Genomic DNA, 17,925 nt, shown 5'->3' with positions numbered 1-17,925 from the left:
TGAAGTTATCAGAGCGGAGCCTCGCTGATCTTTGGATTGAGACGGAGGCTGGCCGGCCCGTGACTCCCTGCACGTTAGTCCGCTCATTACATTTCATTGCATCAGATCCTGACAAGTAAATGGCTGCCAAATGAAAAGCCTCACTTGGGTTTGGAGAGAAGAAAGCACTGTTTTTTTTCTACGCTGGAATCTGGCTTTAGATTAGTACAACATTGCTGTTTTATCTAAGAAAAACTACATTATGATACAACAAACAGCCAGCATGGGCTTCTTAATGCCTGGTACATCCTCCAGAACTGTGACACGGTTGACTTTGTGCCGCTCCACGTGCTCCGTCTGAAGAAAGAAACCACCCACATTATGATTCAAACCCTCACCTCATTTAACATAATCCATAATGCATAAAGATATAATCTCCACCTGACCGAATGTCTAAAAAAATGTGGCTCTAATGAGTTACTACGTCTTTACTTGGAATGAAACTGATAGGACTCTGAAAATAGCCCGGCCGTGCTCTGAAATATTCAGCATGCGAGCGTGTGTGTGTGTGTGTGTGTGTGTGTGTGTGTGTGTGTAGCCCAAGCAGGTCAGAGAGTATCTGTCCTGGAATACAAGTGCTGTTTGTTGTCTGCTTTGACAAAGGCAGTAGTGAAGGGCAGGAAGCTCCCTGGTGGTGTGTGTGTGTGTGTGTGTGTGTGTGTGTGTGTGTGTGTGTGTGTGTGTGTGTGTGTGTGTGTGTGTGTGTTTGTTTGTTTGTGTGTCCTCTCTGGTCAGCGCCTGACCCTGGATTTTATCCTGCCAGATTAATTGTCGGATTCCACGTGTCATCTGGGATTTACTGTTCAAGACGAGCAGGAAGTTTGTGGGAATTCTGCGCAAGTGCGTCAGAACGTGCTAAAATAAAGGGTGATTCTGTAATTTCAATCGCACCAAATTTTCCAGGATGATGAGACGCCTTTCTGCTGAGCGTGGGTGTTTCCACTGATTTGTTTATGATGGGTTTTTAATTATGGAGGCTGTGCCGCAAGATTAGAATAAGATGATGAGAAACGTAAACCATAATTGATCCGGTCGCCTCGATAACGCAAGTCAGTCTCACTCCTGCGGTTGAATCGTATTCACATCCAAGTGTTTTGTCAAAGCAAACGGGTCCAGATCTTCCTTTCAGGGGGTCACTGAGTCAGAGAGCTGATGTATGTCAGTGTTGCTCAGCGGGAAGGTGACCTTTTCCCCAACAGAGCACGGGGTGTAGCAGGAAGTCGTGGTCCCTCCGGCCTCCAGGCACCCCGCGGCTCAGCGGGATGGGTGCTGGAGCTGCAAACAAACCACGACCTCCCGCTGCGATCTCCCGTGGCCTCATTTTCTTCACGCGATGGGAACGCAAATGAGAATCAAAAAAAGTGTCACTCGCACGGACTGGTGAAAAAAAAAAAAAAACAGAACAACTCTCTTTGAAATAAAAAAAAGTTAATGCAAACTGAAAAGGTCCTGACTCATGCGGGGGGGATTTGTGGTTGATGTCGTTGGCACATGGCGAAGTGGCGACTCTTGTGCAAAACAACAAGAGAGGAAATGTGTTATCGTTCAGCTTCTACTGTAATCTGTACTGCAGCTGTTGGACTGTTGTTTTCAAGGCACTTTCTGACACATCTGGAAGTGGATGATTTTGATAATATAAACATACGCTGTTGGTTATATAATGATAATTTTATTATCATCAAGGGAGCTGAAGACAAAACATGTTTTCCTTTTGACAGTTGTAAAGCTACAATGAGGCGGTTTTACAAGATATAATAAATGATTATAAATGATCCTACTTAAAGGCACTCTATGTAGTTTTGGAAAAGAAATTCAAAAGCTTGAAGAGGGTAATGTTTACAATATGGACGAGGTATTTCCATAACTGAATAAATAAGCCTTCCTCAGAGAAGCCAGAAAGGTGGCAGAGTCCGCCACATATAAACAAAGTAAAACACTATGAAATTGTGTTTTCCTTTAAGGTTGGTTTGTTTACTCAGTTTATACCAGTTTGTTAAGCATGGAGATCAACATTTTTCTCTTCTGAATAAAATATATTCCCAATAACTCCACGCAGCATCTTTAAAAGAGAGCACAACCCCTTTTTTTTAAGGAAGGTGTTTCTTGTCTTCCCCTGTTGTCTCTGTCCCCTGATCACTGGTGCTGCTTGTTATTGTTAGTACACACCAGGCATTTTACAGTGTCAGTGATGCATTCAGGGATGTCGCCAGTGCAGGAGGAAAGGATTACAGTACCCGCCCCCTGTAGTAAACCCAGCTCGCTCCACACAGATTTGTTTCTTTCAAATAACATTTTTTTTAACATCACAGAATGTGCGGCATTTATAACAAGCTGATGTTTTTCAATAAAATATAAATAAGCACACTCCATGCTAAACACTGTATATTGACAGGCTGGCGGAGAGCCCTGGCTCTTAATGTCCCTCTGCTTCAGCTAAACAATGGAGGTTTTCCGTCGATACTCTCTCTCTCTCTCTCTCTCTCTCTGTGTGTGTGTGTGTGTCTCTCTCTCAGGCTTTTACTGTTGCAGCCAAGAATCCTCTCTGTGCCGAGCAACGCCAATAAAACACGATTGGAAATAAACAATAATAATAATAAATGCAAAAAATTTACATGCAAATAACATGTGTGCGCGCCTTACCTTTATCTTGACTTGAAGAAATGCTCTCCTCCTCTTTCGGATTTGCAACCTGTGTTATTATGGACGTGTTGTCCATGGAAACGAGATGTTAATGCACCTTCGGCTGCACCGTTTTCTTTTGTTGTTTTGTTTGTTTGTTTGTTTTTTCTTTATCCCCTGGAAAACATTACCAAAGCGCACTACAACAGTCAGTCAGTCCTTCACCCCCCCCAGCCGCCGCGCGGCTGTGCACGGGGCTACAGAGCAGCGTCCTCCGTGTGCACCATTAAAATCCCATTTTTCTCCTCGGAGCACGCAGTCCCGATCCGCTTCACGAGCACAGGCGAGATGTCAGCGAGGAGCAGCAGGAGGAGGAGAAGGAGGAGGCGCGGCCGCAACATCTGAGGTGACAGTCCGACGAAGAGACTAAACAAAGCGTCGGTCCTGCGTTCGAGTCGTGTGTGTCCGCTGTGGCTGTTGCAGGCAGCATAGCAGTCAGTCAGTCAGTCAGTCACCCCGCCTGCTGCTGCTGCTGCCGCCGCCGCCGCTGCTACTGTACGCTGCTCCGGCTCCGGTCCACACACACGCACACGCACGCTACAATATCAACTGCGTGATACGGTTACAGTGTTTACCCAGAGATGGCGACCGTCCTTCCTTTGCCACAGGGGCCACGCAAGGCTCAACTACAACAACACGCCTTCAAACATTTCTATTATCCTCCTCGGTCCAGGGGCTGTGTGGAGGGGAAGCTCTCAGTCCGCCCACCGCTCACTGGTTGTTGGGGTGGTGGTGAGGTGTGAGTGGGTGGGACGCTTTTAATAAAGGCTCACTACAGAGAATGATTTCATATTTACTCGAGGATGTGTTTCCAGATGGTTCCACTTGTGCAAAAACATGTGTAGGAAGTTCATGTTTTTCAGACAGCAAGATTTTTTTTTTTTTTTTTAAAAAGAGGAAGAATGCAGAGGTCAGGAGTCCAACAACCACACCCACTTTACACAAAAATCTTTTTAGATTATCTACGTTAACCGGTAAAATGCTTTCTTTGGCTGATTTCATCCTTACAGTGTCAGGAATATAATACACACAGCCTGCTTTGAGGAATTAAAACAATCTATTTGTGGGATTCTGGCTTTAAAAATAGGTTATATGTAGCATCTGGCTTTTCAATAATTATCTGAAAAAAAATACAGAGAGCATGACCGTGGTGTCCTCAGTGGTGGCTGCGACTCATCCAAACACAGCTCTGTGAATCAGATCTTCATATATTTCATATTTTGGTTTCATAAGTAAGTCTATAAGTGGCATTTCTGTGTTTGCCTATGTTCGCTTGTTGTTTTTGTGCTTTCATTTGCTCCATTTTTCGTTGGCCATGGTTTTGCCTTCCTTTATTGTTACTGGCGTGCATCACATTATGAGTCCAAGAAAAAAATTGTAAATATCATATATCTTATTGTATCATTTAATGTATCGTATCATATATTGTATCGTATCATATATCGTATCATATTATCATGTATCTTATTGTACGATGTATCGTATCATATCATATATCGTATTGTATCATCTATCGTATTGTATCATAAATCATATCATATATCGCATTATATCACATATAATATCAAATACCCTATGAAGTAAGATCAGTTAAGAGTATCTGATTCTGTGTGGACTGCGAGCTCAGAGCACACTTGGCTTGTTGGTGTTGTCTACGGTACAAAGTGGCTGGGGGCTCGCTGGTTTGCAGGCTAACTTCAACAGATATTTCTGCAACACAATGCACACACATCAATTCCTGCACATTTTGCTGATAATTTAGGTTCATATTTTTGTTTAAAACTAAAATTCTTACATGTTATACCTTTAAAAATAAATGCTCTCCATGCCTAAGTGGAGATTGCCATTATGACATCACTATGACATCATCAGGGTCATTTTGTCAGATGTTAGAAAGCTCTTGCAGAGCCACAGAAAACTTTACAGAGCTGCTTTTCACAGGCTAAGAAGTTTTCCTTATAATGACAAATCGACCTTTACAGCTTGAGCAGAATCAGTGAATTGGCCCTTTAATCTGTTGTTTACACCATGTAGTCAATTCCCGATCCCTTGAAGTGATATCCACCTGTGCACCGGAGACTTCCACCCTCCACATGCACTGATAAACAACATTATTCATGCCATTTCAGCCTCAGTGGACCGTAGAATAACAACAAGGGAGATAAAGTGGTTTTCTGGTCGCTTGCCAGCAGTGACGTGTCGGAGCGTTCGTCCCTCTTCACCTTCGCTGTCACTTTAATGGACCCGAGGCTCATGCAGCCCTGAATGACCCCACCTGAGAGACAAGTGTATGATGGCATATGGACAGCAGGAAAACAGCAGTAAGTGCAGGCTGTCATCTGTTGATGCTGCTCATAATTAGTATGTAATCTCCCAGCCGACATGATGCTCTCAATGTGGGTCACCGCCTCCCTCCTGATGCTTACAGTAATGTATGTGTACAACTGACACCACAACGCTGGTCCCCGAGCCACTTTGCACAATCACAATCACTTCTCAACACTTGACGGTTGGTCTCAGGTTACTGGCCCTGACATACACATGTAACCACATCTTGATTGCTGAACATGGATAAGATGAATAATTCCTCAAGGGACGACCGGAAAGGCAGAAAATAAACTCAGTTTGGCAGCAAAGATTTCTGTGTCAGAACCTGTTGATTACTTGCTGAATGGAGGCTTGATCAGGTTAAGATTCAATAATAACAATAATCAGACTGTAATTAGACTTGTGGACTTCAGGAAATCATCAGGGTGCCAGTTTTTGTTGAGTCAGTCTTGTTGAAGTTGTAACTAAAGTCTACAAAATTGTATGACATTTTTTCCAGAAGTTAAGTCATCTTCCTGATGAATTTCAAGCTGCCGTTATCAATGTTTTTTAATGTATTTATTATTTTTTGACCCTGCGATGAGCTGGCGACTTATCCAGGGAGTACCCTGCCCTCGCCCTGAGACAAGGCTGGGATTGGCTCCAGCAGCAACACCCCGCGACCCCATGGAAAGGGATAAGCGGTTAAGAGAAGGGGATTATTTTTTGAAATAAATAAATAAATAAATAAATAAATAAATAAATAAAAGAGAAGACAGCAAAAAACGCACCTCTACTTTGAATGAATTACACATTTCTTTGGTTGTGAACGTTGTTGGAGACATTAATGGAATATCATAACACAAGCAAAACACACATATACGCTGCAGATGCAGCTTTAAAAGGTGATATGTTCGCTGTGAGTTCATAGCTTGTTTCGACTGCCCCCTAGTGGCTTAAAAGCAGTTACTGCAACTTTAAGAGCTTTAAACAAACTAAATACTTTTTACAGCACAGCAACCCAGGAGTTGCTCTTATGCATGGCTTACAGCTGATGTGTAAAGCTCAGGGAAATGCACTGATTGAGTCATTAGTTGCATCTCTTTGTAAAACACGACTTTTTATTAAGTGGTATCAACAGAGACTCATTGTATAAACATTAGATGCAGTTGTTCAGCCTTTCATTTGGCCGATCTCTTGCTTACAGACTTTTTTTTTTCTTTAATCAAAGGTAAGTTATATATTAAATAAACATTCATTTTAACAAGGGAGGATGGTTGCACGCTTGTCATCTGGATATGAGACGGAGCACTTAAGAGGACTCAGATAATCGCTCTTTGAAATAATAATAATAATAAAAATAAATAAATCACAGCTGCAGGGCACAAACATTTCCTCACCCACTTGTTGGTGAGCGTCAAAGGGATAAAGGACGACCCACACATATTGTAACAGACCGGCATTACCTACGCGCGTGAGGCTGAACACTGGAGGATTGGCTTCTTGATCAGTGGCATCAAACGTCGCTGGCCTGACATTCATCTCTCAGAGGGAGCTGTGTGGTGCGGCCCTCGAGCAACGCATTCCTGTTGATGAATAATTAAAATAGCCGCGGTCTTGATATTACCTTTGATAAGACACAGATGATCTTTTTCGCCAGTCTTCAAATACAGCGGGTGTGCTGTCAGACTGCGGGGCCCTTGAATGTTTTATGAACGTGGGTGTAGTTCAGTCAGGACTTGGAATCGCACAATCTTCTCTCTGCATGGGCCTCTTTCACATTGTTTCCTCAACATGTCGAGCCTTCGAGGGGCCACGCCACATAAACAGTGACATGGTGAGGCCTGTACAGTCTGCCGTCCGGATATCTTACAATGTGAAGCCATGTACTTGTAATTTAAACTTCTTTCTTGTGTTTTTTTTTTAAAGCAGAAAAATCCTCTTTTAGTGTCACGCAATTTAACATTAGGCTGTGTATTTTTCTGTATAACCAATATTATTTTCTGTATCTCAAAACTAGGAAATGTAACGGGGTAACAATATTTAAGTATCTTGCATCTCAGTGCAGAAACATATAACAGATCATTAAAGGAAAGAGAAACACGATAAAATGTGTTCACTTTCCTCCTGAATAATCTGATATCTCGATTGCAGGCTCGAAATTCAGTTTTTATTTTATAGCTCATAACCATGTGTTGAGCTCTTGTTTCACTGTCAGAATGTTTTAATTGTAAAGACAAAATATGCTCAGATCCGTCCATGCTCAAAATGATCAATACTTGTGCTTTTTGTGGCTGTGGTATTCGCTTTTTTAGAAATTAAAAATCATAAATGTGCCTATGGTGCCACCTTGTGGACTAGAACTTGCTAGCAAGATATTTACAAAGAATCTTACTTGTACTGTGGACACGTTTAGTTTTCCAATCAGCTTCATGTTGAGGTTGTCTGCTGAAATCAACCAACGTCATTCTGATGCAACTGTTGTTATTCTCCTGGTGTGTGAAGTCAGAGGGAAGGGCAAGCTGCTGCACTGGGACGCTGTCCAGGCTCACTGGAACTGAACCATTGTGATGTTACTGTTGTACCGTGTGCTTTTCAACAACTCCAAATATCTGCTATGAAAAGGTCCGTTGGATCAATGAAATGTGGGACAGAATGAGCAGAACTGATCAGGTCAATAGTCCAACATGACCAGTCCTTATTCTCTTTGATGGGCAAGAATTGACCTTGAAAAACCAGCCATCGCCAGTCCAATGGCAGGAAATCTTCCCGTCAATAAGGTTTATTGAAATGATTGAAACAGTAACGGCCACATTGTGTCATTCATCTGCAAAAAAGGACAGATTTTAATAAGACTGAAATGATGAGATTGGAGCCCTGGGGATTCGTGAAGTATCTGGCGTTTATCTTGGAGGAATTAATCAACTCCTTGTCTTTACAAAAAGGCAATTCTGGTAGAGAGCCGGTCTTACACGATAGATAATTGTTGAGGATTCAGTGATTATCTGAGGGTTTTATGTGAGGTGCTTGTTAGATCTGCTTCCCTGCTCTCATCTCTTCTCTTCCATTCCACAATCACAAAACTCCACAGGAGCAAAGATGGTCTGAACACTTATTATCTTTTACTTCTCACCTGTTCTGGGGGAATCTACATATATTCATGGAGTTTTGACCATTGACCTTTAATAAATACTGAAATGCAAACAAGATCCATTGTGTCCTGCTTTTTTTTTTTTTTTTTTTACAACTGCAAACCAATCAACATTGAGCATATTTGAATATATATGTCACTTGTTGCGAGATATGATATGAATTTACCCGCTACCATCTATAAATGCACTGCTGTATGTTATAGAATAAATTTAGACTGCATTATGACCATGTTTTAGAATAAAATCGAATATGGCTAAATTAAATACAGTAACACCACAACATAAAAGACAAAAACAGAAAAGTTTTGAATGATGAAAATAGAAACAGGGTCAAGGGTGCATTGTTGTCTCAAAACCATGGCTGTGACCTGGATAATAGCTAAAACTTTTGACTTGTATTTAAGATTTTGTCTGTCCAAATCAATATCATGGGATAATAAGCCATAATTTTAACAACTTTTTTCATAATTACAGTTATTTGATTGGAGATCACAAATTCGACTGATGAGGTAGTAACAAAAATATTACTCTCTGAATATGTCTCTCATAATTTTGTGCATTTTTGTTTTTGTAAGTTGATTTGTCAGAAACATGCACCCATACAATGTGGGTCAATTGAATTTAAAAAATTGAATATTTCTTGCTGTATTTGTATTTGTTTGACAAATCTTCAATAGCAATTTTATTTTACATATTTCTCATTTTTTAAAAATGTATTTCTTCTTCTTTCTTTTTTTTTTTTTTTAAATGTATTAGTTTGACGAATCTGCCGACACGTCACTCAGAGCCTCTGCCGGTCGTAACGAAAGTGCTCGCCGGGACCGGAAGTAGTATTTACTTGATTCCAGAGATTTCATCATTCTCTTCTCGCATTACGGCGGTCCATGCTTCGTAGCGCGACATCAGCACTGCTGAGGACCAGCACTGAGATTTCCTCCTTCTGTCCGGTGTCCACGGTCCGGTTCGTTCGGCAGTCGCTCCGCTACCCGCCTCGAAACAGGCCGTTTTCCACGTCGGTCTGCTTGTGTAAGGAGAAGAAGCAACGCTTGTGGCTGCAGCTGGCGGAAGGACGAACCATGGACGGCAACATTGAAGAGATTCTTGCCCCTTTGAGGCTCGCAGTCAAACAGCAGGTAACACTTACTATCTCACAGTCGTCACTGATACGGACTAAGTCACTTTGTTTTGAATTAGATAAGGTTTTATTGCCTCAGACTCAGGTCACAGTCATGGTAGCCCGCCGGGCTAACCGGCTAACCTGACCGGCTTCTTGCGAAGCTGTCAATGAATGAGGACAGCCATTGCTCGCTAGCTTAGCTGCTAACGCTAGCTGGCAGTCATGTCTGCGCCCTTTGCCACGTTTCAGTGTGCTGCTGCTGCTGCTGCTGCAGACATCTGTGAGCAGGGTGGGGTTCAGAGATGAGGCCAGGTTTATGCTTCTTCTGAAATAAAATAATAAAAAATATGCTGATTGTTTAGATAACATGCACAGCCTCGGGTTGAATCGTTGTTGTAGCCGGGTCAGGGGTTTCCTGTGCGCCTGTTTAAAGCCACCTGTCTGTTTTAGGGGGAGCTTGTTCGCCAAATGAAGCAGGATGGAGCTCCTGATGTGGATGTCACTAAAGCTGTGGCTGAACTGAAAGCAAGAAAGAGAACCCTGGAGGCCAAGGTAAGCGAGATTTAACAGTGATTTTGAGTTATTTGAATCTAGGTCTGATTTAAAAAAAAATAAATAAATAAAAAAAAATGTATTCTCTGCCAAGGGACAGGGACACCACATTTATCATCTTTCCTGTAAAGAAGCGGCTGTGCTGCAGATACTGATGTAGTTTCATTCAAATTTGGGGAGCCTTCCCACAATTTCATTCACTTAAGGGAAATGGCATGAGATCATGGTGGACCTGATTACAGGAAAAGGCTCATTACAAATGTGATACTTTGCAAACACGGTACCCTTTCTGAAATTATGTGCAACATAATAATCAGAGCCCAAAGGTCCATTCGATATCGGTCAGACGTTTCATCCACATCTCACAGTCTTCAGAGATGGGTAAATCTCACCAGCCTGAATGACGTGACCAAAGCTCCAAACATAGGCCACATAATGACACTGGAGCGTGCTCTGCTTGCCAAATAAAAGCCTTGAGATGGCAAATGTGAGAAGAAAGTTGAAAATGTAATCCTTGTTGCAGGAACTGTCATTACAACCCAAAGATGACATCGTTGACAGAACCAAGATGGAGGATACACTCAAGAGGCGATTCTTTTATGACCAGGCCTTTGCCATCTATGGAGGTAAATTACTGTTAGAATTATTGATATTATTAGTATTATACTTTATGTAGTTTTAATCAGAAGAGAGATTTTCATTTATTGATTCTTTTCTCTTTTTTTTATGGCTAAACAATATTTAACCTGAGTTTGAATTTCTTGTCCAAAAACGACATAGTGGGAAATCCATGGGCACACACCACTTTAAAAAACATAGTGTTTAAGCATCCTGTTACCATGCAGTAATGCTCCTCAGGTGTGAGCGGCCTGTACGACTTCGGCCCTGTGGGCTGTGCCCTAAAGAACAATATCCTGCAGGCCTGGAGGCAGCACTTCATCCAGGAGGAGCAGATCCTGGAGATCGACTGCACCATGCTCACCCCCGAGCCGGTCCTCAAGTAGGTCCTCTGTGATGCTTTCATACACTGTTACAAATGTGGTTTTATCACCATAAGTTGTGTAAAAAAAGGCACTAAGCCATCTGAGTGTTTAACAGTTTTTGGTAGTCCTTTAATGTGTTTGAATGGCAAAGCCTGGTGGTTCCTAGAGTTAGCGACAAAGTGCTGAACTGTGGGTTTTTGTAAACAGGCGCATATTGATTCTGCGATTTTATGCATGGAAGCTGCCACTATAGCAGCCTTCCATAGCCCGGTTGCAGATACATTTTTTTTGGATGGAATTTAAAAATGAGCACTTCTTCACTTCCTACAAGTTCTTAACTTAGATGCTTTGTTTGTTTTGTGCGTTTGTTTTTTCCCAGGACATCAGGACATGTGGACAAGTTCGCCGACTACATGGTGAAAGATGTCAAGAATGGTGAATGCTTCAGGGCTGACCACCTCCTCAAAGGTAAGCCTCTTGTACGTCTGCCCAAGTGTTTTTAGAGACTTGGCTACTGCCGCTATGCAAACTACAGATTAGTCATCCCAAAAGCACCTCCAGCAGAGGTCTTTGTATGTTTTTGATCTGTATTATTCATGGGATCCTGCAGTCGGAGGGGATGGACGCGGTCCAAACTTGTGTTGTCAGTGGCTGACGCTGGTTGGCCAGGCTCTGAGTATCACTGTTGTGCCTGAGGGAGAATGGAAGTGGCTGGACCAGCAGAAATCACATGGGGCTCTCCTAGAAATACAAGCTGCTGCGACTATAGCTGTGCCAAAGAGCTGGGGGGGGGAAATCTGAGATATAAGGAGAACATGTCAGTTCCTGAAACACTTGGAGACTAAATGGCAGAGATGACAAAAAGAAATTACATGATGAAACTTGAAAATGTTATGTAACTGAAATTTGCCAACTCATGTAACATCTGAGACATGTCTGGTGACATTCTGACACCTCAGACCAACTTTTTAAAAGTTCAAGTGGACCTCCTTCAGCCCAAGACAAGTTGATTGTGCTTGTGCAGCATTAGCAGGACGAGTCGACACACTCTTAGTACTGTTGGAGGCACTGTCCTGCCTCTAAGCGGTCTGCATTGACGTTGCATGATCTCAGCCAACCAGTGGCATTGTCCTTGTCCCCCTCAAACCAGCAAACAAGACTCAACTCACATCTGTGCAGGAAACCAGAGAGAAAGATGTTTTTCTTGTGTTCACCTGTTAGTACTGTTGTAGCTTCTAACTTCATCTTTGTGGTTCGGAGTTTAGTTTCTCTGTTGCGTCTGCTTTATTTTACTGTTTCATTGTGTTTGCTTTCTGCTGTGTTAGTCTTAGTTTAATAAATTAAAAAAGTAAAGTCACATTGTTGAATAAGGAAATAATTTTCCTCCACTTCCTTATTTAACAGACAAACGAAACCTTACAGCTTCTGAATTCATGTTTCTCTTTCACTGAGCAAAGACAAGCTTAATTCCCTTGTAAACTCAAAACCCTGTGATGCTTTTGTTTACTGACACAAATGTGGTTTTATCACTATAAGATGTATATAAAGTCATCATGTCCTCATGAAATTTAAACAGTTTTTAGTTGTTAATTGTGATGTTAGAAGCTGCTGAAGTGAGTGCCTGGTGGTTCCTACAGTCAGCTACAAAGTGCTGAACTGTGGGTTTTTGTAAACGGGCGCATATTGATTCTGCGATTTTATGCATGGAAGCTGCCACTATAGCAGCCTTCCATAGCCCGGTTGCAGATACATTATTTGGACAAGAGCATTGTTAGTTAAAAACACACCGTTAAGCAAGAAACGGAAATGCAGTGGCCTTTCCATTCCCCATCTTAGCATTTTTAGTCTAATAAATAAACTAACCGAAGTTGCAAATTGTCGAGAAGGAAATTGTCTTCCAGCTGTTTTCCTGATTTAATGCAAGAAGGAAACTTTAATTCAGAAGGTGAGAGGTTGTTTCTGTGAGTTGAGCCTTGTTAACTCTATAAAACACAGTTCATTCAAACTCAGCAGAAACCAACCAATCTGTCTCAGTTTGTCTGCAACAATTAGCAACTCTGGTTTTGTAGAAATAAATTCCTAATTTATCGAGTTCTGTCAGCATCCAGATGATTAGATTCAAACTTATTTAAATACCGTAAGTAGACTAAAATCAATGTTGATTTCTGTCATTGGATTTTTTTGTCTGTCAAGTATTCTCACAGCTGTTAGTGAAAGCTTTGTCCTCATGTCTCTGTGTCTTGCAGCTCATTTGCAGAAGCTGATGTCAGACAAGAAGTGTACAGCAGAGAGGAAGGCCGAGATGGAGGAAGTCATCACTCAGGTCAGTGTCGACACGGACAAAATGTTCTTCTTAGAGTTGTGCAAAAGCTTGTTTCTGATTTTTCTTTCCTCTTATATTCTGTTCAGATGGACAACTACACCCAGCAGGAGCTGACCGATCTCTTTGTGAAATACAACGTCAAGTCTCCCACCACAGGAAACGACCTCTCACCTCCAATCTCCTTCAACCTGATGTTCCAGACGTCCATTGGACCAGGCGGGAATATGCCAGGGTAAGATGAAGCACATGATGGTGAATAATTGAACCTTGACATTATCGCATTTGTGTCATTGAGTGATTTCATTTGATTTGAATTTGCAGCTATCTGAGGCCTGAAACAGCTCAGGGAATCTTCCTCAACTTCAAGCGTCTGCTGGAGTTCAACCAGGGAAAACTGCCCTTCGCTGCCGCTCAGATAGGAAACTCCTTCAGGAACGAGATCTCTCCTCGCTCTGGACTCATTCGCGTCAGGTGAGAGATCCACTGTCAACTTTTTATTATGACAAGCACAGTGTGTCTGTACGTACATGCAGAGATATAAATGCTCTACATGTCCTCACAGAGAGTTCACCATGGCTGAGATCGAGCACTTTGTGGACCCGACTGAGAAGGTCCACCCTAAATTCTCCAATGTAGCCGACCTGGATATCATGTTATACTCCTCCAAGGCTCAGACCAGCGGCCAGTCTGCACAAATCTGGAAGCTGGGGGATGCTGTGGAACAGGTGGGAGTCACTACCACAACCCTTATGTTTGGACTAAGCAGCAGATGTCCTCTGTACTTCAATTTTTAAAACTGCAGTGAAATATAATGGATGTAGAGCTGTAATACTTTGTATTTATCATATTTATTGAGGATTATGATGAGTGTTTTCAAAGTGGTTTTAAGGAAATAAAACCAGAGTAATCTTAATTCAAAGTACACTTTAAGCTGTTTCCTTGACCTGAATTAAGATGAGTTTTTTGCAGTTTCAAAAAACAGAATCAGGAATGTCATATTTGAGTTTGCAGGCTGAAGTCGACTCTTCTCCTTCATGTAGGGAGTGATCAATAACTCCGTCCTGGGATATTTCATCGGGAGGATCTACCTCTACCTTACTAAAGTTGGTGTCGCCAAAGACAAGCTGCGTTTCCGACAGCACATGGACAACGAGATGGCTCACTACGCCTGCGACTGCTGGGATGCTGAAACCAAAACCTCCTACGTATGTTCTCCTCCGGTTTTTCCTCATGGGTTATCAGGTCGTCCACATACTGAAGTTTATCTCAGTAGATGTTTGTTCCTTGCAGGGCTGGATCGAGATCGTGGGGTGTGCTGACCGATCTTGCTACGATCTGAAGTGCCACGCACGAGCTACAAAGGTCCCTCTGGTCGCTGAAAAGCCTCTTAAAGAACCCATATCCTTTAACTGTGACGCTGCCAAAGAAAACTGTAATTCCATCAAACAACAATGAACAGTTTAAGCACCCACATGCCTTGTTGTTCCTCAGTTGTTGTCCTTAACTCCTCCACACAAAGTTGTAAATGTCGTCCAGTTCGAGGCCAACAAAGGAGCTATCGGGAAAGCGTATAAGAAGGATGCTAAGATCGCCATGGAGTATCTGTCTGTGTGCGATGAATGCTTCATCACAGAACAGGAGCAGCTGCTCAACGAGGCTGGGTGAGTGCTGCTGGCTGCAGGCGTACGGTATGAAAGCTTGTAGCTTTGTGACTTCCAGTCCAGTCACTGTCTTGTTTTGACTCCACAGAGAGTTCACCATCGAGACAGAGGGCAAGTCGTTCAAACTCACAAAGGACATGGTCAGTGTGAAGCGGTTCCAGAAGACTCTGCACGGTGAGACTGTCATGTCCTGCGCCTCTTAAAGTCCTAACCCTAACTCTGTCTTTTTGCCTTATGCCTTATAACATTTTGCCAACAACTAACGTCACTCAGATAATGATATCCCCCAAAAATGTAGCTCTGCACTGGACCACTTCGCCTGCACTGCTTGAATAAGAAGAGAATGTCCAAAACTCCATCTCAAATGTGTTTAAAAATAAACTCAACAATCTTGACCTGATGAGTAAATGTGACTGTCTCAAACCTGTAGACACCCTGAATGGATTTTCATGAACTTGTTTAACCATAAAAGATGCCTCGTTGTAACGCACGTTTTCTCTGTGTTTGTCACCCACAGTGGAGGAAGTCGTCCCCAATGTAATCGAGCCGTCGTTCGGCATCGGCAGGATCATGTACACCATCTTTGAACACACGTTCCAAGTCAGAGAAGGAGACGAACAAAGAACAGTAAGCGGATAATGGAGTTTTGTTTTGCGCCTGCATTCTTGCTTTTGATTTAACCAGTCCTGCATTTCAATATTTGATAGCTGAATGATGACAGATCTTTGGAAGAAGGACTCATTTCACACTTTGTGCATGTCATGTGGAAATGTCTGCTTCTGAAGATGTTATTATTTATTAATTGGTTCTTTTAATTTGCTTTAATTTAAGAGGATGTTTGCTTCATTGCTACAATATAAAAGCTCATGGATATCAAAGAGAATTTAATTCCTTATTGGCTGAATAAAGGTTCAGCTTTAAGGAACATTGAGCTGAGGCATTGTTAAATTCTTCTGATCTGTGCTTTGTGTTTTACTATGAGGCGTAATGCTCCTTCAGATAAAGTTTCTTGTGGCTGTTAACTCTGACAGAATTACTGTTTTGATGTGTTTATGGCTCTTAAATTGAAACAGTAAACAGCTGCTGCACAGTCTTGAAGCTTAGAAATATTGACATAATCAAATAGCCCTTCTCATGTACAGTGCTGTTGTATGTTTGCTGTAATAATTTGTTTTCTTCCTCTGCAGTTCTTTAGCTTCCCTGCTACTGTGGCTCCATACAAATGCTCCGTCCTGCCTCTGAGTCAAAACCAGGAATTCATGCCCTTCGTGAGGGAATTATGTAAGAGCCCACATAATGATAATGTTCATACATGTTCCATTTCTGTCTATGAGGGTAGGAAACATCATACGCTGCAGTTGTTTAACTCCTCTCTTCTCTCCCTCTCAGCCGAGGCGATGACCAAAAACGGTGTGTCTCACAAGGTGGACGACTCGTCAGGATCCATCGGCAGACGCTACGCCAGGACGGACGAGATCGGAGTGGCCTTTGGCATCACCATCGACTTCGACACAGTGAACAAGACGCCTCACACGGCCACTCTGAGAGACCGCGACTCCATGAGGCAGATCAGGGCCGAGGTACAGCACGATTTCCCTGCATCATGTCAAGTCTACCAATATAGAGTTGGTGGGATTTAAGACTTGTACTGCAACAAGCCACCAGGGGGCAATCCACATTTTAGGTTTCACTTTGAGAGCTGTCATGTTGTCCATCTTAATAAACAATCACTGGTATATAGCTACAAACCAAAGTAATATTGGGGAGAGTGTTGTAAAGATTTTAATCTGCGTCTCCTCACAAAAACAAACATCACATTCCTTTGTAAGGAGCGTGACACTGCAGCAGATCAGCTGTGATCACACGCGCCATTTAACACAATCAAGTAAACATGGTTTTTTTTTTCTCTCCTCAGGTCAGTGAGTTGCCTGTGATCATTCGGGATTTGGCCAACGGCTCGTTGAGCTGGGCGGAGGTGGAGAGCAAGTACCCCATCTTTGAAGGACAGGAGACCAGCAAGAAGGACACGGTGGAAGAGTAAACGCTCACTCGTCCTCCAGTCACTCCATGAAAAAAAAAAATCCACAGACTCGTTGCACACGCACCACCAGGAAGAATAATGCAACTGTAATGTGATAAGCTAAAGTGGTGCACCGAGCCCCTCGTCGTGTTCCACGCCACTGCAATCACTAAAATGTCATGTATTCATCATATCTAACAGTTGTGGGAAGCTTGCACAGGACTGTTGTTTCTCCGATGAGCAACTTTTCATCCGTGTTATGACCATGTCGATGTGTTTTAAAGGGAGAAATTGTAATCAGGTTGTCGTCAGTGGAAGGAGGCTTCCACCATTCCGGTTTTCAGGCAGATTGGATTGAGATATTTAACGATTTCAATAAAAACAGCCAGCACTTACTGGACACGTGCATACGACTGTCATATTTTCTGTCTGAATGAACAAAGAGATCAGCTTAAGAAATCCACTGCTGCTCAAAAAAACTTGCCAGCTGTCTGGATTTTTCCCAGGATCCTCCTGTTCTTCAGCGCCTCTCCCAGTCACACAATACTCTGTATGTCTGCTAGTTTATGACACATTTTTTCCCTTTTGTTGTCACTGCCTGGTTCTGGCAGTGTAAATGTAGTCTACTGTGTGCCAGTAAATGGCAAATGGACTCCTTCAGAAATGTCAGACATCCTGGACAGAAGACTGCATTTTGAAAATTGTGCCACATTAATATTTCTGATGATTGGCATCGAGAGGCTGACAAACACAGAGAGGTATCACGCACACACTCTGTAGAGGCATGAATGAAACCAAAAGAATAAACTAATGCCCTGGGAGCGAAACAGAAAATTAAAAGTATTTACAATTACAATGCTGTTGCAGTTATTTGTTTTAATCCTTTAAATGTCACCAGAAAACAGAACAAAATTGTAAAGTTTGGAAAGCGTGATCAAAAGGCAAACTGGAGTTAAAGCCTCAGCTGTCAATTTAATAATAGGGCTTTGAAAATGTTGCATGCTACACTTTTTGACAATTTAGGGACTAAATGACTCAACTAATAGTGAAAGTAAGTGAGAAGACCACTGTCAGTCTTCAGGTGGAGAATAT

At 42.3% G+C, this 17,925-nt stretch overlaps 2 protein-coding genes and 2 non-coding genes across 5 annotated transcripts in view; 3 read left to right on the top strand and 1 right to left on the bottom strand.

The window, feature by feature from the left end:
• Window positions 1–3,723, bottom strand: part of ctdspla (CTD (carboxy-terminal domain, RNA polymerase II, polypeptide A) small phosphatase-like a) — a 34,813-nt gene extending 31,090 nt beyond the window's left edge. The window contains exon 1 of one of the 2 annotated variants that reach the window (XM_037079734.1): window positions 2,680–3,723. In XM_037079734.1, the coding sequence (XP_036935629.1) occupies window positions 2,680–2,755 (76 nt within the window). In that variant the 5' untranslated portion in view covers window positions 2,756–3,723. The remainder of the gene's footprint in view (window positions 1–2,679) is intronic. The other variant, XM_037079735.1, reaches the window with a different exon arrangement.
• Window positions 3,724–9,000: 5,277 nt separating this feature from the next.
• On the top strand, window positions 9,001–17,241 carry gars1 (glycyl-tRNA synthetase 1). Its single transcript, XM_037079721.1, has 17 exons — window positions 9,001–9,310; window positions 9,745–9,846; window positions 10,370–10,472; window positions 10,705–10,846; window positions 11,209–11,297; window positions 13,076–13,152; window positions 13,239–13,384; window positions 13,474–13,623; window positions 13,715–13,877; window positions 14,193–14,357; window positions 14,443–14,550; window positions 14,668–14,813; window positions 14,902–14,987; window positions 15,331–15,440; window positions 16,001–16,094; window positions 16,203–16,393; window positions 16,729–17,241. Exons 1-17 carry the CDS (start codon window positions 9,062–9,064, stop codon window positions 16,852–16,854), a joined length of 2,247 nt encoding a protein of 748 aa, XP_036935616.1. The 5' UTR covers window positions 9,001–9,061; the 3' UTR covers window positions 16,855–17,241.
• Window positions 10,980–11,114, top strand: LOC119009162. The gene has a single exon (XR_005071650.1). It is a non-coding gene; the product is annotated as a small nucleolar RNA SNORA84 (small nucleolar RNA).
• Window positions 12,449–12,583, top strand: LOC119009168. Its single transcript, XR_005071655.1, has one exon. It is a non-coding gene; the product is annotated as a small nucleolar RNA SNORA84 (small nucleolar RNA).
• Window positions 17,242–17,925: the final 684 nt, after the last annotated feature.

This window comes from Acanthopagrus latus, chromosome 19 (assembly GCF_904848185.1).
Source record: "Acanthopagrus latus isolate v.2019 chromosome 19, fAcaLat1.1, whole genome shotgun sequence".
NCBI classification, from domain to species: domain Eukaryota; kingdom Metazoa; phylum Chordata; class Actinopteri; order Spariformes; family Sparidae; genus Acanthopagrus; species Acanthopagrus latus.
Note: the sequence above shows the minus strand (reverse complement) of the source record. Positions and strands in the feature narration are given on the sequence as shown.